Source organism: Lonchura striata, chromosome 5 (assembly GCF_046129695.1).
Source record: "Lonchura striata isolate bLonStr1 chromosome 5, bLonStr1.mat, whole genome shotgun sequence".
Taxonomy (NCBI): domain Eukaryota; kingdom Metazoa; phylum Chordata; class Aves; order Passeriformes; family Estrildidae; genus Lonchura; species Lonchura striata.
In genome coordinates, this window is record NC_134607.1 from 40,372,007 (window position 1) to 40,395,418 (window position 23,412).

Genomic DNA, 23,412 nt, shown 5'->3' on the forward strand with positions numbered 1-23,412 from the left:
CAGGCGGGCTGCAAATGCTGGCTGGCCATGGGCATGGTTCTCACATGAGCTCATTGATGCTGGAACTGTGTGTAGACAGTATATTTTGGGCTGTGAGTATGCATCAGACAAGTATGTAACAGCGGGAAAACCTGCAGCTGCAATGATAGGAAGTATTTATACATGGTGGTACCATGTGGTGTAGGCTCCTATACTATAGTTAGCAATATTCTATATATACTGTCATACTATAGTTAGTTGCCATACCATGTATTCCAGCTAATCCAAAGAATGAGGCATTCAGTATCTCACAAATAACCTCACTTTTAACACCAGCCATTCACCATACCTGATGACATCAATGCATCTCCATGAATAGATAGAAAACAGGGAATGCCAAAGGGTTATTATATGAAGGGTCTGCCATCTTACTCATCTATGAACACATGGATACACAAATTTCTTTCTTAAAAGAGAATGAAGTTTTAGCAATACCTGTGTTAAAGCTACCACCTTGACTCTGGTTGGTTTTCAATCAAAAATTCCTCTCCTGCTAGACTAAAGCAGATAAAGAATAATTTGCAGTCTTCAAAAAAAAAAATCATTTATTATACATTCATGGATGATCTAATAATAAAAATCATCACCAAGCCTATTGTCAACATTGCAAAATGAGTAAGAAACTCCAACAACCAGCATTCCCAGCAGTGCTAATAGTTAGTGAGCAATACTGCCCTTACTCCCAGAGTGTGCAGCAGCTGCATATCACTGTGACCAATGCATTTTAACTCAAAACCTCAACATTTTACAGCCCCTCTACCCCTGCCTTTTTTTTTTCCATAAAAAGGCAGTGAGTTATGCCGTAGTTCTGTTACTTTTCTTGAGGTCATCTGTATATTTTGGGTGGACTACATGAATTCCTAAGTCTCTACACTCAGCTGTAATCACAATATGTGTTTTAACTCTGAAGTAAAGATGCAGTTACAATTTCATACATACAACTATCAGTAACAGTAACAAGAAGAGAGATATGGTGATGTTTTATTATTAATTTTGGTCCATGATAATGGTATCTTCACTAATAAAACAACATTATTTGTATTAATCTGCTTAAAATAAAAATATTATTGGCACTATTTTCTTTTAAAAATGCAAAGTCAGACTTAGCATTCATAAGGAAGTGTTTCCCAGTATATTAAGGATGCAATACTCAAGTGAACAGATAATACTGCTCAGAAAGGTAGCATTTGACATGGAACATATATATTTCTTTCCAGTTAATCTGAAAGTATACTCAATTTATGCACACACAGACACACAAATAAACAGAATTTTGTGTGAAGACAAGGTGGTAGCATAGACAACTTTTGAGTAATTCACAGCCTTCTGAATCTACAGGTATGTACTCAACAGAATTCTGAGTCAGGAAATGAAAACTCTTACACGAGTTTGGATTTGTGTAAGTGTGATAAACCCAACAGTGACACCTTCCCACTCATTCCCTCTGCTAAGGAGTCAGCAAGACCTCTCTGTCTGAGAGATCCCTTGGTATGTGCAGAGAGCATATGTAGTGAGTACTCCACAACACAGCCCAATTCATGATTAGACTGTTAATTAAACATGAATATAGCACAGAACACAACCATTTTTTTTCTTCTCTTGCACAGCTGTATAGCATGATACACTTGAGATTGTCAGTAATGCTGTTACCTTTGCATAATTTAACCAGCCAGGATGTTGTGGAGTGCTGATATATGCATAGACAAAATGAGGTACAGCAGATGAGTAAGTAATTCAAATTTGTGGTGTACAATGGTATCACAAAACTTCAAGACACATATTAAGAATTCTCAAGAGGAAAACATCTTGAAATTTATTATAACGTAAGTAATAAACATATGAAAGTATTTTAACACAGGTAGCAGTTAGGGCTTGCTACAGGTATATTTCAACCACTGGTGAATAAAACCAGACCTTTTACAAACCCACCAATTCAATATGTTTCCTTCAAAACAATATTAAATGTGTGGCTATGAAAAGAGTGACACATAAAAAATCAAAAATCATATACCACAGGATAACATTTTTATGACTAGAGAAAAACAAAAAATTATGTACATAAATACATATATTTTAATATATAGCAAATTACAGTTTCCTGCACTGAACATTTATCAAATACACAAGTACTGAACAATACTGGATAGGGTGCTTTGTCACACCTTGTGGTCTCATTAAATTCCTGTGAGAGTGGAAGACAAGTTTTTATGGAGGATACAACTTGTTCAGTGATGTAAGCTCACACAATAATTAAAATTAAAGAACAAAAAAATCCTACTGCAGAAATGACTGATATTTCCAGCACAGGCACCTTTAAAAACAAAATGAGAATACTTTACTGTACTTCAAGCACTTGCCCCAACAAAGAATCTGTGTTAGAGGGCTTTATTCTGTACAACAGCTGGGCAGTGAATCTGGGCAACAAATCTTACACTCAGCTTTGTCCACTGGCTGGTCAAAGCCACTGTCTTTCTGATAGACAGGCCAGTCTATCAGGCATGGAGGAATCATCTTCCAGATCCCCTCCAGAAACCGTACCCTTTCTCTGGGACCTGGGCAGCCACTCCCATGACCTACAGATGGAAAACAAGGCACTGGCTGGTTTTCTGGCCATTACCTTTCCAAGGCTCTAGAAACGGAGGTTACTATTATCATGGGAGATTTTGAAAGGGGTGACACCAAGCTATTTTTGAGGACTATGTACAAAATTATTTTGGTTTTGAAAGTAGAAAGCATTCATACCACACTTTTCATTTCACCTGGCCAGAAATGCTAAGCTCAGATTCCTAATGCATAAATAACAATCCTTATTGACAAGGATGATGTAGACTCTGTTGGGTTCTTGTGACCTTACCAGAAACTCTCTTCAAAGTACTGCAGTTACTAGCTAGGAATAACAATCCCATTCAGATGTTCTTCAGAGCCCAAAATACTAATATTTGTGTTATAAAAAGCACTTGTTTGTCTTCACAGGTTAATGATGTCTTGAACTTGGGGGATTGTAAATCCAGTCCATTACAATAAGAGTCATACTCACAAGCATGAAGATTATGCCAACTATGAGGAAAATTAGAGCCTGCAATTGGAAAATGAAATTTAATTAATAAAGCAAGTGACTTAGCAGGCAGTAGCTCATAGATTGCCCCACTGGATCTGCATTAGTGTAATACCCATGGCCTAAATTTGGCTTATTCCATGTAACTAAAGCCCAAGTAATGTTGGGCTACATGAATCAAAGTTAGTGTGAATTTCAGTCCAAGAGAGATGGAATTTACACAGCTAGATCTGAAAACAACCCACTTTGGTACTGTGAACAATTAAAAAAAAATATAACAAAGAAATGACTTTGTTTTTTATTGTTAAAAAATGACAAATTTTCAGTCAATGGTCATAATCTCTGCTTAATCTTTATTAGACAAACAGGTAAGCCCATATGTCTTATCTGACAGTGTTTCTGTACATATTTAAGTGGAGCTTTAGTGGAGCTTTAGTTTACCATAATCTGTCCACACTTAAAAATACTCAGTTTTTGTAAAACAAAGATGAATATTGTATGTGATCTCAGTGCAGGGTGTGAAATTCTAGATGTGCCTAATACACAGCAACATGAAAAGTGAACAAAGACACATGAAATAATATTCACAGTCTCTCTACAATAACAGCTGCAAAAAACATTGTATAAATAATTTCATAGTAATAAATTTCTTTTATACTAGAAGTATGTATCAGTTACACTCACATGACTTTTGTGAACATATATATATATATATGTATATATACCCATCTGTTTACATTATGTGCCACATATATATTTCATCAATAACTTTTCTAATTACATTTTCAAAGAACATTTCCTCAGTGATAGTTAAATCTGCAGACAGTTATTGATGTTCAGGATGAAAGGTGTTGCAGTGGCAGTCCAGCATGACATATAGACACATGCTGTGCATAAATGATAGACCTTCATATATCTATCCTACAGGTGTGTGGATCTATCACGGAGGAGACCTCACTATTACTTATTTACCTCTGTAGTACAACTTCCCTCTTAACCTTGTCCTCAAATCTTCATGTTAATCCACAGCTGGTATCCTAGCATTAACCAACAACTTATTACAGACTGTCTTCGTGCTATTTATGCAAATGCAGGTGTTAACTGGAGTTCAGATCAGATTAAGTAAGTCCCTTTTTCTAGTGGTTTAAGGCACACTTTATCTTAGGTGAGTACTTAGGTGAGAGTCAGGAGCAGTAGGCCTCTAAAGGCTTTGTCCTGAGAAGCCTTAGGTGAATCCCTCTGCCCAACCTGTATTTTGAGTGAGACACTACCATTCAGGAGCAAGTGCCAGATGTTGCAAGTCAATAGTCTGAGTATTACTGAGGAGTGGAAATCACACACCCTCCCACCCTTCCTTTTGCAATTGCCCCCAGTTCTCTTACCCCAATCTTCTGGGGCGACCTCAGGGGTTCCTTCTTAACAATTCTCAGGTAGAAGGCACCAGGGAGGATGAAAATCAACAGTGTAGCAGAAGAGGCTCCTGGAAGAGAGAGCAGAGTTGGGTGCTGCAGCATTTGACAGCAAAGCAGAGTGGTACACCTGCAAAAGAGAGCCTGCGGGAAGGCAGCTGCCATTCTGAGCCCAACAGTACAAAGGGCTGTACAGTACAGGTTCTCTCTGTAGACAGCATTCATGGAGACCTGTAGATGCCCGAACACTTATTTGGGTGCTTGGGACCTGAAGAGACACTTGTTACTGGGAAGGTTTTTTAAAAAGTGCTGCCTGTGGTGCTGATGTTTGCATGTCAGCTGGTGAAACAAGGACAAATAGACCTTCCCTGGGTGGAATGACCCTGGAAAGCAGGTATTGAAATGAGAATGGATGATCTGTAGCTAAGAAATGCCTACTCCCCTCTGCTCAGCAGAGTGCAGCATGAAGGCCTGGGTATAAGAGGCAGGGAGGAGAAAAACAACTACAGAAACCCCTCGGGGGTACTTTGGTCAAGAGCATCTGCATCCCTGAGTCCTCAAGCACTTCAGCGCATCGAGGCTCTTCATGGACTTTGGTCAGAGGCCAAAATTGACCAAAAAGAAGTGGTAAGGAGAGAACTGTAAATGTCAAAAGAAATGTGTCACTTTTCTTCTTTTTCTAGCACAACATTTTGGAAAGCAACATATTATTTCATGCTATAGGTGCTTGAAAACCAAAGGTGATTTCCTTCTCCTCTGTATATATTAAATTCTCTTTTGGTGGAAATGGGAATTCCACCAGTTTTTATATTGAGATTATTGGATTCCTTGTGCCTCATGCAAAGTGACAACAAAGTTGGTTAGCTTGTGATTTTGTCTGTCAGCTGTTTGGGAATTCTTACATCCCCTTTAACTTCAATTTGTGTTTATAATACTCTACTGTAAGACTCAAACAGAGATTGACCTTCAGTCCATGAATGTAAATATGTTGTAGAAAGGATAATAGAATCAACAAAAAGTATTTAAGAAACCTACCGATAAATCCAAAAATGTCTTTAATAGTTGGGACAAAAATCACAAGCAGATTGTTAAAAGCCAAAATTACTGCTGCAATCAGGAAATGTCTTATCCAGCTGAATGGCCTTTTGGGAAACAGCAATGCACTGACAGATGAACGAATCTGCAAGATGAAAGACAGCAGGGAAAATAAAGCAACAATTAATTTATCTTTGCTTTCAGTTTTAAAATATGATCTATATTAGTTACATATGCTGTGAGAGATTCTGACTGAAAAAAACGTGTTTTCAGACTTTGATTCCCATAATGTAATCTCACTCTGATGTAGGTTTTTAAGAACTGGGTTCACAGTTTAATGCAGAAACTCAAATATTTGCAGTGTAGGAGAAAGTCAAGTAAATAGGGTGTAAAATCAGGGACATGAAATCTGTTCAACTGAAAGATGCTAATATCAGCAAAAAAAAATCTTCAAAGAACCTCCAACTATAAGTACTAATCAGCAGGCAAAAAAAAGAGCATGTGTGAAATATGAATTGCTGTATTCCTGAACCTGATGAAAATCCCACAAGAATTCTGTAATTTACTTTTCTGAGAGACAGGGGAAGCTATTGTACTTAATCATTAAATATATACATATGTGTATCTGAAAAGCATATTTTTCAATGCCTCTTAGAAATTATAATCCTAAAACCTACTGCAGAGGATCTTTTATTGCTTCACTGATTTTCTCAGACATCATGGATTATTTCTGGTTTTACAACATAAAAGATGGTAAGTAGACAAAAGTTCAAAAGTAAATCCATTTGGTAGCTGGAAATAATGTTATTCTCAGGTGCCAAAATTAGCTTAAGAGTTGGTATTTAGAAATTCAACAAAAATATCTGTACACTCAAAAAGCTCCAAACACACTTCTGCTTGGTTGTTTTAAAATAACATATAACGGCTTTTAGGTGAGTTTGGGAATTGAATGAATATATAGGGTTCTCTCAGTGTAGTGCATCACTTGAAAATACACCATGAGTTTTGTATTTTATGTTTTTCAAGTTGATATAAACCAATATTAGGAAATATTGAAAATATTTTGTCCAGCTTCCGAGCTGGTGTAAAATAGGTTTATTACAGAAAATACTTCTGCCTGCATTCCTGTGAGCTTACTGTCAGCATTTCATGCATTATTCCTTTTGTGACACAGGCCTTAAAAGGAAGCTGTCAAACTGAAGTTTTACAGTGACTAATGGTATATAGATCTATATTTAATTATTTTTTCTGGCAATGCAATAACTTTTGTTTTTAATAAAATGCTCTGACTACTTTAAGAAAATACAAATGGGATGATTCTTTCATATAATAGTTGATATAGTTATACAGCTTATTCGAAGTAGTAAGATCTGCTGAAATGGCTGTCCTGATAGGATATGTAAAATTCTTTGATATTCTGGATTACAAGCAAAAGGTATTTCCTCAGGAGTTCTTTAAATGGAACAATCAGTGTTGTGTAACTGCTAACTATTCAAATATAAAAATGATTATACAGAAATCTAAAAATACAAAATGCTACACCTGACAGGCTTTGTCAATGCCTTAGCTGTTTTCCCATGAAGACTGATCAATTTGTTAAGACTCATTTAAACATCTAGCCACTAGTTTGAACATGATATTTAAGGCAGGGCACTGGAGCTCTCCAAGCTAGAACGACTGACCTCTCTGGGTGCTTTATACCTGATTTTTTTTTTTTTTTAATTTAGTGGACAACATTGAACAGTGATCACTGCTCTTAGGCATTTGTCAGCAAGCCTGGAAACAGTACCTACTCAGAGTGTGTATTGCATCCAGGACAACAGAGCAACAGGAGCCCCGAGTTACTCAGATGGGAACATTGTGGTGTGATGCAGCTTGCTGGGAGCACTCCCACAGCATGATGCTGGGCTTGTACATGCTGTACTAATGATACATCAGCCTCCCAAAACCAAATTATGAGGATCAGCTTTTTTCTCCTCTGCTGCATGGAAACTCAGGGAAGACATGAAGCACAGTATTATACATTCAGGAGCCTGGAGTTCTGCCCACTGGGGAAGATTGATCCCTGAGGAGGGTTGGTCCCTCTGCAGAGCAATTTGTTTAGCTGTGTCTTTCAGTCCCTGCTACTGTGGTTATTGTGTTTTTCCCAGTGCAGAGCACACAGAAGTTCCAAACTTTGCTCAGACAACTGACTATGGAGCTCTTTTATATATCTTTTTTTCTGGCATTTAGTTTCTTCACCTGTCCATAGACTCAAGCCTGTAAGGTGAGCACAGGGCCCTCTGTCCCTGTACTTTAGCAACCCAGTGTGGGAGTCCTGCACAATGCGTGACCTGAGCTTCATGTGTCTGTCCTAAGTTTGGATGCTATAGTAGGTGCCTGTGTCTGTATTAGGAAATCTCATAAGTGGTTTCAGTATATCTCCAAGACTTTAGTACTTAGCACTGCTCTGACAAATATAGTACAGAAAGAGCCAGGGAGACTGAGAAATAATTCCTGATATATTTATAAAGATTGATTTATTTCAGTCTTTCAAATTTTGCAACCCTAAATGCCTAAGGTCCATGCTCTGGTCAAATGAGAAAACAGACCTCGCTAAATAAAAAGCTCAGGCTTTTCTTCAGTGCTAAAATCTGTGCTGATCACATTCAGTCAGTGTTTATGGGTTAGCCCTGATTTCAGCTCTGTTACTTACAGGGAAAAGGACAAGGGGCACGGTCAGGGTTACAGCCACCAGCACTGCCAGGCGAACTGACAGCAGAAGGCTGTCGAAGGTGTACACTTTAGTATATGTATGAAGAAGCTCATCTTCAACTTCTCCTACGAAAAGGAAACAGAAAGGAATTAAATCACTTAAGCAGTACCTTGCACATTTAAAAGGATCTTTATACTGCAGCCAGATAAGAGATAAGATTAACTTTAGCCCAGCTCTGTCATTAGATACAAGTTATGGGCTAGACATGAAAAAGGAATTTTCCCACTGTGACTGATACTAGTCCATCATTCAGAGATGATGAGGGTAATACAGCTCTGAGGTGATGCTTTGTACTCTAGTACCTTTGAGATGACTTTGAAAAAGTAATTAAGTAGAGGTAGAACCTCAAGTAAAAATAATTTTTTGTGATGTGAAACAACTCACTGAACAGTAACAGCTCCTTTTGACCTCCACCCAGATGGAGAGCCCTCTTGCCCCAGTGATAGGGAGCAGAGTGTGCTGTATCATTCACTTCTCTGCTGTATGGAGGGACTAACAAGGTAAAAAGAGGTGGCGTTTGCACAAAATGATGTGCTAATAGAGGGACTACTCTGTTTGCCTATCGGTTAGTTTAGCTCATCCAGATTTTTTTTTACACTAGAATGATTTGCACCTGTTTTTCAGCATAGATGAAACTGAACTAGTGGCGTCAGAGACAGATTGGATAGCACTTAGTAGTGTCATGTAAAACTGTTGAGCACTGGAGTATTTTTAGTACTCTTGGCCTTTGCCAAGAGTCAAGTTTACAGCAGCTTCTTGTCTAAGTTCACAAAGTCAAGGGAAACAAAACTGGTCCCCTAGCAGGTGTCTTGGAATCTCTCACAGGTAAAGAACTTGTGGCCTGACAGTTGGATAAGTCCCACAGTTCACCCAGAAGGTTACACACTGTGTCTTATAAGTGACTGTTGATTAAACTTGGATTCAGGCCTCCAGAAGATGCATTAATACTTGAGTCTTTGTGATAGAATGAGGGAAAATTCTGCAGAGAACAGGGTTTTGACCTACCATAGAAGGTAAGGTATCCAAAGAGGGCGGCCAAAAGATACATGATAAGCATACCAGTGATGGAGATATTTGAAACATTCTGCATCCGCTTTCGGGAGCGACTGAAGTACAAAAGAAAGAGAATAAAACTATAAAACCTTCATTGCACAAGAAGTACCCTGAAGGGTCTTAGCTCTCTGATATACCCTCACCAGATAGAAAGTTCATAGCAACTAAATTGGTTACATAGAGCTCTTGATACTTTACAGCTCTGTGCAGAGCAGCACAGATTTATAAAATATGTTGATACTGCATTTCTAGTGCTTTTTCTGTGACAACATAAAAATGGCCCACATTATTTTGTATATTATTATTTATTAAATGTCAATCTCAAATGGTATATTTTAGATTAAAAAAAATGGAGGGACTATAATTACAGGTCTGTTAACAGTAATAGATGAGAGTTTTCAGCCATCTTTATATGAACATACCCTTATATATACATAGGGCTGTTCTGCAGGTTCAAGAACCTCTTGCAGATCACATCCTTCCTTCATAAATCCCTTGGTTAAAGAAAATCTTCATCTTATAGGAACTGCAAGCATTTTCCAAGTCATATGAGAATTTTTATTGCTTCTGAGGTTAAACCTACTGAAATAGGAGGTAACAGTTCTTAGCCTCCTTGAGTTTTGCAGCACACCCTCCTATTATGCATTTTTTGCTTCAACAAATGCCTTTTATTAGCCCTTCCCAACAATCAACTCTGTGCTGTTTTAAGCAAGTGTATTTGATTTTTGATTTTTGTTAAGCAAAATAGGCTTAGTGAAGAGTCTATTTAAGACTCCCAAACCAGTGGCATCCCAAGAAACTTTAAAAGTAAGCAGCAACTGACACAGACACAGAACACATTTAGGTATTATTAGAAACCAGAATTATCTGTTTCAGCGCAACCAAGTTCCTCAGTTTATTTCAGACCATTTGAAGGATTGTCCAGATTCCTCCTTTACTAAGTAATATTGATCAACGCAGTGGTTCTCTGTCACCAGTATATGACTTTAAGATCAAACCAAAGACAAAATCTGCTTACTATGGAAAGCAATAATTCACTATCATGTGGGTATTTACACACCAGCAATCAATGTACAGCATGTAGAAAGTGATCTCTATCTATGGTTAATTGGAAGTATCAGACAAAATTTAAGAACCTTACTCTTTGAGTTCACTGTATATTGGTAGCACCTCAGGGTGGCATACGAATGCAAACGCCAGGATGGGTATTGCATAGGCAGTCTGTAAAATAAAGCTCCTATTAGTAAGAACGGCCATGGCTGTACCTCTGACTTTTGGCAGGCAGCGGTTTAGTCGTGGTACAAGTGGTGGAATACAAATTCTACAGAATCTCCCTTACCCGTGAGTTGAATACAAAGTATTTTGGCTGGCACTTGTCACTATTGTCACTGTGTGCTTCGTATTCTACACCGCTTTTTGGGGAGATATCTTTTGGCTCCTCAAGGCTTGGGAAGTGCCCAGCTGTGTTGTCCATCATGAAATTCACACCAGAACCGAGTGACTCATTCGGTAACATGACCAGGTGCATTGGCACTGTGCCATTGGTGGCGGTCCAGTTTTCAACCCCATGCTCCATGATGGGAAGAGGACAGGGTATTTGGGATTTCTTGAAGATCACCTACAAAAACGTAGGCAAAGTTATTAGATGAGTGCCACTACAGGAGATTACACATTTCTAGCAAATACTTCCAACAGAAGTATAAACTGACACTGAGAAAGAGAGAAAGCAAGAAACCAAGTGCTACCAATTCTGCCTCTTCTGCAAATATTTGTTGTTACTCTGCCTCTGCTGTTTTCCTGATTTATTTTTTATTCTCAAGTGTTTTTTAAAACAATTTTTTTTACTCTGACTTCATTCAGCAATAGGTTGTTGATTTGATTTACTTTCAGGGGCTAGTCTAACATTCACATTAAATTGCTATGGTATGAAGCATAAAAGTGTTTAATGTTTACAGAGTCTGTTTTTGTCTGGACACAATACCCAAACAGTCACCTACCACACTGACAAAGAAAACCATACAGGTCAGCGAAAATCCACTTGTATAACCAAGATAACCTGTGCAGCAAGAAAAACAAAACAAAACAGAAAAAAATAGTTCAGTTACATATAAATTCACAATCCTAAAAGGATAAAGAAATGAGCTTAAGCAGGGCATTAGCTTACCCATTAAGCTTACCTAAGCTTTTTAGAAGGGAGAGGGGAAGAATAATCACAACTGTTACAAGTATGACGAGGTAGTTCCCATTAAGGTACCATTCTCTAAAGAAGAAGAATAAAAATAAAATCAATCATCATTGACATCAAGGTGAAAAGTTTTCATCTCAGGTTCAGGCTGGGAAAAGGCACCTACCCAGAATTCTCCTCAAGTTTCATAAATGCTCTGATGACTTCAGGAAGTTCATATTTGATAATAAAGAGGTAGCTTGACATTGCTGGAAAAAAGCCCAAACAAACACCTTTAGTGAACTGAGTTCCAAAAGAAGGCAGAAGTTTTTGCTGAAGTAGACAAATGAATTTTGTTTAAATAACAGTGTGATTAAATAAATAAATACATAAAAGCTTTATATTGTTTTGACAGGTCCTGAATAGCATCTAACATTCTGTATTACAATACAATACAGTTAGAACTGAATTTATAGCATACTTAAATCACTATTAATTTTTTATTTTACATTTTTGTTATATATGTTTTTTTTTCCCAATGGATGCTGTCCATTCCTGTTCTGTAGTAACTTTAGATTTATTTCCTCTAGATCTCTTCAGCTGCCTTATCCTTCCTACTTTCAACTTCTTTCTTCCAGTGTCTTCTCTATATATAAAGAAATCAACTAGTTGTCAAGATTCCTGATGTAAGAGTGGACTTTTATACATCTCATTTAAAATGTACTGACAGAAGTAATGCTTTTTTTCATGTTTTAGATTTGCCACAGGGAGGTCTCTAAAGACCTCTGGATCAATATAGATAAGAACTAGAGGAACAGCTATTCCTCTTTAATAAGGAAATTAATACTTAATTTCTGAATTCAACCAATTTGGTATCCAGGCTTGAGGAAGGAAAGGCATACCATAGAATAACACCTTTTATAAATAAAATCAATAAGTCTTTTGCAGTACAGAGATGTGAACTGTCTCTGTTTGTGTAGCAAAGTTGCTATAACAGGATAGTATTGATCTATTGATGGAGATTTGTAAACATAGTAAGTTCCAATAGAGAAATCACCAAAAAACCTGCATAAATTTAATTGACTAATGGTACATTTGATTTAAGTTTCAAATACCTCTCCTTAAGGAATCTGTAAAAAATTATGAACTCCCTTTTGCTTTCAGACCAGGTGTTCTTCAGCCTTCTAAAAGGCTTCTTCCAGGATAGTAAAGGAAAAAAACTTTGTTGAATGAATGTACACTCACTCTATCACTACTGTTTATATTGTTAAGTCTCCTGTTCTGAGAGGATGGAGGTTATTTGATAGATATTTCACAGGAAGTATCTTTGTGGGTGAATACATTCAAAAATTACTTTAAACACACATTTTAGGAATAACACAAACCAATTGTTATTTGGAGAAGAGAATTCAGCTGAAAAATGAAGTACTGAAGAGCCTTTTATGGACAAGTCAGAACCCTGTACTGTTCCTTTAGGTGAGACTAATCTTTTCTAAGTTGAAGTAGATACTTCAACTAGATGCTAAGAACAGACTGAGCCATACTCAATAAAGAGAATGGACAATTCCTTGAGGACAATCAGGCCACTTTAGCCATCACTGAAGCCTCTTCACTGGCCATGGAGAGATCCCAGGAAACTGTCTTTCACCATACACTGAAGTGCCAGGTAGCTGAAAAAAGTGAGATTAATTCCTCATATCCTTCATTTTTACAATACAATGTGTGCTGTATCTGGCTCATCTCTGATGCCATTTAGCCAGACAGAGGAGAGAATGAAATCACTTGTGTTCTCTTTTAGAAAGAGCATTGGAAGCTAGAAAACCTCTATCTCTTACCTCCAATATTCTGCATTGTGACTGAAATGAAAACACCACACTTCCCAGGCCAGCCAAATGCCTTTGCTCCCAGTTTTTCATATATTAATGATCCTGAAAAGAAACCCAAACAAAACCAAAAGAGAAACTTGGGCCACTACACTGGACATACTTGATAAACTGCATTCCAAGGTAAAATACATGCATGCAATACAGACTCTGTCAATCACAGCCTCCTACCTCCTTCTTTTGATATCTTCAGTAAAAGGTGGACCGAGTAGAGTGACAATACTGCTACACTGAGCAGCAAAACTCTGTAAGGCAAAGCAGAAATCAGAATCCTAAGCAGGACATGAGAGACAGTTGATATGAACACACACTTGCTTGTTCTCATGAAGTTCAACATGTAAATAGTTTTCAGCAAGTTTGTCCTTTGGTCTCCCAGTGCTAAATGCAGAGTTAAGTGTCAGCTGTAGCTTACCTGTGAGTACAGTTGCACCTTATAAGCTCTAAGAGCACCTGAAGGCTTGTTGAAGTCCAGTAAATGCTAGTTCTGTGCTAGTCCACAAAGACAGAATCTTATATCTTAACAAGATCCCACTAAAATAAGCAGATTTCTATGCAAGAATCTGGTCTTTGGACTCTCATCTGCCCACTGACCTTCCATTTTCAAATCTCTCCTTAATCAGAGCTGCCAAAAAACCTCACAAAAATGAAACCCAAAACCAAATTGTGACTAGGACAACTTCAATGCTACCTCTTAACTGGCCACTGCTTTTTACTTCTGCCATATCACTGCAGTCGAGGTTAGTCGCCTGCTGTGTAAGTACATTAGAGATCTTGCATCATGTTAAAGCAAGATGCAATATGTTTCCAAAACATTGGAAAACCTGGTCTTGGAGCACTGGTAGCTTAGCTTGTAGTCTCAGTATGCTTGGAGGTACCGGTACTTGACTTCAATAATTCTGATTACTGCCATGTTCCTTCCACACAACAGGTGCATCTGATGTGAATTCTGCTATCTGCCTCTTGTAAAGTGCTTGTGAAGAATGTAGCTTTGTATGACATTTTCAGGGCACAGCACTGTGCACAGGATATTACCTTAACCATCTTGTCATCAGCCTGCCCAAGTGCTGATGAGGAAGAGAATGTGATGATAACATCACAGAGATAGAAAATATGGATGCACTTTATCCCATGGCTGAACAGGAGATTGTGCCCACACCTTCCACTCCACTGAGCACATGGTTTGGTGTAAACATAGGAGACACTGACAACCAGGTTCATAAATGAGTTACAGGCTAGCAGCCTGTACTGGCTTAGGCCCTGGGGCTGGGTGATGACCACCAGACCATCACAATTTCCTCTGAAGTTTCCTTCTTCAAGAGAGACAGAAAATGCTACCACCTTGGTGTGGGCAGGGTTGTCTCCTGCTGTGGGCTCATGCAATATGGTAAGAGGGGATCACGTTGGAGGGGACAGTGCATCCTGCTGAGGTGGCATCCTCCTTGATCAGGGGCACCCCTACAGCTGCAGCTCAGAGACATGACCTCCATGTCCTGACATATGAGGTGGGGTAAACCAAAGTCCTCCTGGTTGCACTTGATAAATCATGCTGGGCAGCAGAAGTGTTGCTTTTGGAGTGTTGTGAGCCTTCTATTTTCCTTCATCCTCTAGAAGCATGAAAGCACTTAGGCAAGATGGTAACAGTAAATTACAAAAATTTAGACCATGCTGCCAGCATCAACTAAATTAGAATTCGTGTCCAGTAATTTTCATTTAGTAGGTGAAATTTTTCTGTCCCACTAACACTAACAATATGTGCTGTGAAAACAAAGGAACTTTAGGCAAGTGGGAGTAACTGCTGTGGGGGGTAACAGTATCTACAGTATCTCATGTAGGAAATATGGAAATAGCAAAATAAAGAAAGTGAGCTGTGGGTGGAGATGTCTTTGTTTTTTACTTTAGCATTACTCTCTACTTTAGCACTGCCAAGAGAGCTAACATCTTTAGGCTTGTATTAGAATTTTTAGCCACCAGTCAGTATGAAGAGAATTTCAAAATAAAGATACTTTAAAGGTAATATTTTTTCCCTGTTAGTGAGGCTTAACATATCACAGTTTTCTTTCCAGTCATCATTTATGAACATACCAGTAAATACAAATGCTCAAAGAAAGTTGGAGGAGAAAAAAAATCCTACATTTTTCTGACCCTGATGAAATGTCAGTTTTAGAACTGGCTTTCAATTTTTGCTCTGCAAATACTATGTCTAAACCAGTTGGGTGCAGGTGTTATGAAGTGCTTATACAGAACAGCATTTGAATCTACAATTAATTTTCAGTTAAAAATTATATTGGCAAAACAGGAGATGTTTCTTAGCAACTGTAAGTTACATGTAACATTTTAAACGCTGTTGCTGTTATAGTTACACAGTCCCTATAAGCAAGAAGCTCTATAAAAAGATGCTAGATTTCAGTAGGGTCAAAATATGGCTTATTGTCACACAGTAATATCATGGTTTATTCCAGTCTAATGGGAAGCTAAAATTAAGGCTTCAGGCTAAAATTAAAATTGGTTATTAAAAAAATCCCCAAAATTTATTTTTGATACAGTTTGTCACATTAAAAGGAGCCAGATGTTAGCCATTGATTAAAAAACTTCCCATGGCTATATGTTGCTGTCTATCAAAACCCATTCTGTGTAGATAATGTTTGTCAGTCACAGACCAATGCTGTCCTTTGTGCACGTTGGGTACAGACAGACTTGAAGCAGCAACATTAGATCTGTGAATGCATTTGCACTCAAAGGATGTTGCCATTTCAGATTATATTGAATGCTCTTCTTCCATTTCTACATAGTGATTAGATAATTGGGGTGATGCAAACATATTTATGGATGATTTAATTTCCTTGTTGGATTCCCATACTGAACTGGCAAGATTGGTCTTGTTATTTTAGGACCAGCATGCTGTTCTTTCCTTCTGTAATTTGACTGCACAGTATCAATTCACAGTCATGTTTCTAACACAAAGGAGATCTAAAATTTCAGCAGTGGATTTTCAGCAGTGGATGGTTCCTTGTGGTGAAGCTGAAATGCTTTCATTACAGAGGATCTTGCAAGAATCTTCAGCTAAAAAAACACGCTTAACATACCTCTCTAATCATAAAAACTTCAGTTCGAGCCCCCTGCTTATATTCTATTTGCTTTTTTCTATATACTTACATGAAAAGGATAATTCCTGTGTTGGCCATGGCATAGGAGAGCCCTAAGATGCCACTGCCCATAATGGCATTGCTGAGGTTGAACGAGGACATTCCAAAGGAAGTTCTACCGCTGTGCTGTTGGGTGCAAGAACAGGAAATGGCAATTCATTTGCATTTTACTGAGTATGACTGGTTAATTAGCTTCATGGCTGGTGTTCCCTGCACTGCTCCCTTGATCCCTAGAGGTGGAGCTTTTTCAAGGTTCCCAAGCCCAGAGGCACTTTCCACCATACGGAGTCTACCCCAAATACAGCTGTGCTGGTAGTGTTTACCTCTTCCCACTCTTTCATTGTCTCAGTCAGGAGGAGCCTTACATTCCTGACAGGTGACTGAGGTGACACAGTTACACTGGCTATGCTGGCCAGCCTCTATAGAAATACATGGTGTTATCAAACACATTTCTCAATTACTGATTTTTAAATATTCAGATTTTTAAAAACATAAGTACAACAGATTATTGAATTTGTCTCCAAGTAGAGTGCGCTTTTTTTCTTTAGGAGTCTAAAAAGGTGTCTGGGAGGAGGAAAGAAAGGAGTGCTGCATGCCTAGGGCTGGAAGCAGAAGAATGGAACAGGACAAAACCTAGGAGATAGAGGATGGTGTGTGAATGAGTTACAACTGACACCAAGTGAAAAGAAAAAGAGATCATAGCTCTCAATTTTGATTTACAATCACAAATAATATTTTTGATTTTATGTGATCATCCCTTTATAAAATTGTAACATCACTGATAAAATAATGCCTTTCATTGCATCAGATTCATTAAAAATTGAGTAACATTAAATCCTGAGCAGAGAGGTACCAACATGCATGCCCCAGGAGCTGGTGCTGTGCTTCCACTTGTATGTAGAGCTGTCTAGGGAGTTGGACGTGTGATGACTGTGTAGACCTCAGCATCATAAAGACAAAACTAAAAGGTTCTTCCTTTAAAGCAATGCAGCTGAATGTAGATTCATTTAAACAGATGCAGGAAACTAGAAATACAAGCATGTATGCACTAAGGCACAGATCTACCTTGCCATAGGAACAACAAAATCCTTCTGAGCCCGATGTCCTGTTAGGAAAATGGGTGCAAACCCCCTGTCTGCACATTTTAGCTGAGATTAGATGGAGATGTTACTGAAGCTCAAGGGTGATCTCAGGAATTTTTCTGATTACTTGTGAAGGAAAGACTCAGTTTTACTTGTAAGACAACAGAAAGGGTTTGCTGCATTAACTGTTAGAAAATGTGTTTATTCTTTGAAAGCCAAAATTATGCTGGCCAGGCTCCAGAGTAATTTTGCTTACTGACACTTTAAGAAAAAAATCTGGTCAATAAGATCTACTTTGTAATCATTTATTCATTCATTAAAAAAGAATAAAACTCACATATTCTTCATTATAGTCTTCCAATTTCTTTTTATCCATATATCCATTTGTAAGGAACTTCTGACTTTCTGCATCATCACTAGCAAAGGGACTGAACACAAAGAAAAATTAGAAAACATTAGATAAAGCTTATGACACACATCTTATTTGTGTAGTGCCTTTTGTCATCAGTGGAAACTTTCCTTTGACATTGCTACAAATATGTAAAAAGACATAAAAAAAAAAAAAAAGCTCTGTTCTCCTGTAAAGTTCTCCTCTTCAATGGCATGTTTAGTAGATTTTTGCTTTGATTTGGAATTTACTTTTAGACCCAGTAATCTTCAGATTGCACTGGATTGCAGATGTTGGAAAGCACATCCGTACTGCCAGTAACACACTAAAGCTGAGCACATGCTTCACATCTGGGGAACAAAGGCCTTGCAACTGCCTTGTTGGAGATACGTGCTGGAGGGAGCAGCAAGCTGAGGGCAAGAGACTGATGGCTGATTTTGAGATGTCCTTCTCCAGCCACACAGGTGCTAGTGCTATGGTGGGTTCTGCTGGAATGTCTGAGGGTGGGCTGTCCCTGCTGCCCTCCATACCTTGCCCTGGGGAACTTTGCCCCTCAGTGTGCTCAGGCTGAGCTGCTCTCAGTGTATTTATTTACACACATACTATCTGACTGGAGTAGCTGAAAATTGCCAAGGGTTAGTCTGTGTTGGGAGCCTGAAGATATCAGTCCAGGTGGTGGCAGGCAAGGGGGATCCTGGGCTGCCTTGTTGTTCTGGGCACACTGTCCTCCAGAGCACAGAGCAGGGAGGATCAGGGCTGTGGAGAAACTTCCCAGATGCCATTAGTGAAGATTATTTATTGATTACTGCTTTCTAGCCTTAACAGAACAGATAAATGCTTACCTCCCAATTGCAGCCTTTTCCGAATCAGCTGGCTCTGGGTAGTTGTCTTCGAGGCTTTCCCCACTGTTGCTCTGATCATCAGGTTGGATGTTGACTTTTTGCAGCTCCATGCGATCCATTAGAACGGTCAGTGCTTCCCAGCACACACACTCGCTTCTTCAGGGTAAACAGCACTGTGCTTGCAGGTCCCCTCTGTCATGCAAGGACTGCCAGAACACTCTGTTCTGCAAACAAAACACAACAGAACTCATTAGAGTATTCTTCAAATTAGATAAACCAGTGTGAATTGTTTGGTTTGTGTTTGATCTTTGTAATAGCATTAAGAAGGGAAACTGTGGCAAACTGGGAAAATTCTGGGCAAGCATAAAAGTCTCTTTATATGCCAGCATTTGGTTCTTCTGTCTCCCTTCAAATGGTAAACGGTGCAGAGGCCAACAGATGCACAGCGGATATCCAGTATCTGGAAAAAATACAAAGCCAACAGAAAATAATTTCCTGAACTGCTCTTTGGAGTTTCTAGGGGAGGGTGATGTAGAAATGCTTTCTGATAAAAACAGGAGTATAGCTGGCTTTCCCATATGTTGGAAGACTAACGTTGTCACAAGATTAAATGTTTTGTAGATTTGTCCCTTTCCCTGGGATCTGACAGAGGTGAGCATCTCTGTATGACCATTTTTTGATAATTAGGAGGTGCAAATCTGATAGGCCAGTTTCTATTTTTAAGTGGACTGGTGTTTAATTCTTACTTGACCCACCACTGGAAGCTCTGTCTCACGCAGGATTATTACACAGATATTAGACTGATTATCTTTACCCCACGAGAAAAATTCTTGCCTTTTAAAGAAACATATGAATAAATGCTCAACTTTGTTTCCTGTATGAGCCAAATGAAACTGTACAACCCAAATTTACAAAGAGAATTTCACTTCTGGGATTTCAACAGTTGTGTGCTACAGACTCATTTGTGGATACACATGTGAACTAATTTGTTTATTATCAGATTCAAAAGGAAAGCACTGTGAAAAAAATGCTGTTGTTCTGCAATCCTTCTCCCTTCCCAAAGATATTCCTTGATGCATGCTATATTTCCATTCCACAGCTGAGAGGATACCAGTAAAGGGAGTGAGCAGAGATCAGAGAGCACATACTTGGGGCCACAGTTACAGTTTCCTGGACATTTACCTGAGCCTTGCAGTCAGGCACACTGATCAGATTCATGACAATTTTCATAAATACGACATGCCAAATGCAGCTCAGCATTCCATAATAACAATAGCAGGAAACACTGCAACACATAATTTCTAAGTCTGGCTCTTTGCAACATTAAATCAGCAATTATTCAATAGTCTTTCTCCTGGATTTGCATTTATGGGTGTATAGGTCCAGCTCAATGACCAGATCTTTGCTACCCTCTGATACTGATCATATGCTGTTCTTAAGAATATCTACAAGCACATCTGTAGTGGCAAGATGTTGGAGAGTATGTGTTTAAAATGCAAATATAAACTTTAAATACCAATCCTGGAGATTAAAACTGACTCCAGGACAGAAGTTAATGTCAAATTCCTTGCTTCTTACTAGAAGCATTCACCCAGACCAGACAACTGAAAAGGAGAAGCAAAATCAGAGTGCATTAGGAAATTTCCTACCAGAGAGAGTGGCTGGCTTTAATTCTTTCTGCTGCCTCACAGAGTGTTTGTATGTGTGAGGGGATGAGTGATTTAGGCATCAGGGCAGAGTTGCTGGCACTCACATTCCAGTGCCTGGGGGATTCTGCTTGCTTAGGATATGAATAACTCCATGAGATAAAAAACCAGTGACACCCTTCTCACCCCTCCACCCCCAACAGAGCCCTAACAAGTGTGGCTTCATTCACAGAACTGTCTTCAAACGCAGACACTGCCCTATCTGAGAAAGAGAGCTTATCCAATTCTTCATGCTTATTTTTAATCTGTAGAAGTCAGACAAACAAATCTAACTGTGCTTATTCCTGTTCTGGTAAAGGGTAAAACCTCTTTGTGTGCACTGCCTAATAGTTGTTGGAAAAATGTCTTTTCCAGAAGTGGCAGTCCAAAAAATACAGATCTTCAAAGAGATAGGAAATGAAGGAAAAGTAAGCAAAAAATTTGCCAGGAGTTAAGCTGCACAAAGATTAGGCTGAGGATGAAAGCTTGTGCAGCACAGCAAACAATATGGAAAAATTGACTTAAAATACATGTTACAGCATAAGAATCATTTGGACATTGCCCTGTCAAACATTTACACAAGTCATCTGATTTATGGGTGTCATCTCAAGAGGCTGTGTAATCAATGCATAAGCAATGATTTTCTATTTTATTTTATTGTTTTAAATCTTTGAATTCCTAAAAGTCTTCTGGTGAAAGTACAAAGATTCAGATGGCAAAATTAAGTCTATTGAGAATCTGCTTTCTTGCAGTTGTGATTTTTTAGGGAGAGGTTGGTAGAACACCAGAGGTTTGCAAACCATGAGCAGAAAGCCATTGTCATAAATGTGGGGAGAGTGAGACCTATAAAACACGCCTATTATTAGATTTGAATCCTACAAACACTAATAATTGTGATTATGACCAATGGTGCCTTTGAACTTTAGTAGAACTTGTCAGGGCTGGTCCTTAGCTGGTGGAAATCCACATCTTCATGTTCCTAGCACTGCAGATACTGAGGGGTTTGGGAGATGTACAGGCACTGGTAGCATGTTCTCCTCACAAGTAACACAGAAGAGGAAGAGATGTCACTTCACCTGAGGGGGACATGAGGTGGCCCTGTACCTCTGACCCTGTACCTCAGCCTACAAGATATTTAGATGAAGGGGAATGCACTGACATTGAGCTCTCAGTTGCCCCCCTTCAGGGGTTTGTGCTGCTGGATTGCTGCTCTGGGGGGGATGGCTGGGAAGCAGGGCAGGGATGCAGTGAAAGCACAGCCACCAAGGCTGGGCACGCCTGGGCACTGCCAGAAGCTCAGCCTGTAATATGGGAGGAGAAACACCAAGGTTCATCTGCTTTAGCTTACTGCCTTCTGCTTCAGAACTGTGATTTTGGTGCCTAAACATACAAGAGAAATCTCTTAGATTTCCAGATATAATTTTCCAGTTCATCAAACTTGCCTTCAATACAATGATTTTTTGCTGCCTCTTGTAGCATTTGGCTGAACAGAAAAGACTTTTCCTAAAGTATAGTATTAAAATGGAAATACTCATTACAAAAGAAATTCACCTATTATTAGAGGGCAGTTGTTTATCTCTGTAAAATTAATTTTCCTTTTCAAGTATAGGGTACTGTTCTGCATCATTTATTAACTAATGGTTTTCAGCAATGATTTGGAAAATGATGAAATTTTTGACATCCAATTTCACAAGGTTATTGATTTCTGTCCAGTCTGCAGTTAGAACATTAGGCAAATGGACAACCACTCGGCAAATAATGCCAGGTCATAGATATGACATACACTTTCATGGGTTTTGCAATATCAATACTTGTAGTCCATGGTATCCAATTTAGCAGATTTTGCCAGATTCTTCATCTTCATGACAGTGAATTTATAAGGTTATTGTCTATGTGGCTATTTCAAAATGAAATAAGTGTTGCAGCTGTGAAATAAAGAATTAAAATGTAAAGTCCACTTTCCCAAATTAATTTGTTTAAAGAAATATTAACCAAGTAACTCAAGAACGTAGAAAAAATTTCTCAGAAGATAGCCAAGGGCTGCAAAGGAAAGCAATCATTCATTTCTTAATCGACTGGGAAATTTTGAATACTTTTGCTGTTCTATGGTTGCTTAGGTTTTGATTTTCTGTACAAAAGAGAAGACTAAATTTAATTCCTGAAGAAATACCAAAGATATTTGCCAGTGCAAATTACCATGTCAGTAAATCTTAAGGAGTCCATTCTTCATATTGCACTTATAGCTACAGATTAATTGAATTTATAATTCCCAGTTTCTAAAGAGATGGCCAGTGTCTAAAATACATTGAAAAATTTTATAAAGAAAAGAAGTTTACCTCTGAGTTAAGCAGGTTCCTTTCCTCACTTGCTAGACAGATTATATCTTTTAGGAATTGCACCTGTAAGAAAAAGTTTACTCATATGAAACCTAGAGCAGTTGAACAGTGATTTAAAGACAAATGGGAGTGTATGAGATGAACCAATCAAAGCTGCTACACCCAACAACTCCCTTTGACAAACTTGCGTCAGCTCTTTAAAAAAAAAAGGGGAAAAAAAAGAAGAAAGGTAAATCAGTTTATTGGAGCACACTGAGGACAAACATCTCAGTTACCGGAGCTATTTGCTCTCTGAGCTGAGCCCTGTTTCAAAATGTTTCTCCTCAGAACGCGCCACCCAAGCTTGATCACACTTTCATTTGACAGTTTGGATTTTTAAATAATGTGCATGCATTAATCTTGCAGTAGCACAATAATAAAGAACCTGGAAAATAAGTTCTGGGACAAATACCTATTTCCTCCCACACTGTTCTTAGCTCTGTGACAATAGAGCTACATCTTGCAGTGTCTGTCTGGACTTGGTCTGAAGTGTGTGCTTTCAAA

At 38.5% G+C, this 23,412-nt stretch overlaps 1 protein-coding gene across 1 annotated transcript; it reads right to left on the reverse strand.

The window, feature by feature from the left end:
- Positions 1-1,004: 1,004 nt before the first annotated feature.
- On the reverse strand, positions 1,005-23,039 carry SLC38A4 (solute carrier family 38 member 4). Its single transcript, XM_021547378.3, has 16 exons — positions 22,870-23,039; positions 18,849-19,072; positions 17,956-18,046; positions 16,547-16,662; positions 13,565-13,638; positions 13,346-13,438; positions 11,698-11,779; positions 11,524-11,606; positions 11,344-11,402; positions 10,686-10,964; positions 10,488-10,567; positions 9,299-9,399; positions 8,234-8,358; positions 5,539-5,683; positions 4,477-4,574; positions 1,005-3,115 (listed from the first exon to the last, which is right to left on the reverse strand). The coding sequence occupies exons 2-16, from the start codon at positions 18,965-18,967 to the stop codon at positions 3,014-3,016; spliced, it is 1,647 nt and encodes a 548-aa protein (XP_021403053.2). The 5' UTR covers positions 18,968-19,072; positions 22,870-23,039; the 3' UTR covers positions 1,005-3,013.
- Between the last annotated feature and the right edge of the window lie 373 nt (positions 23,040-23,412).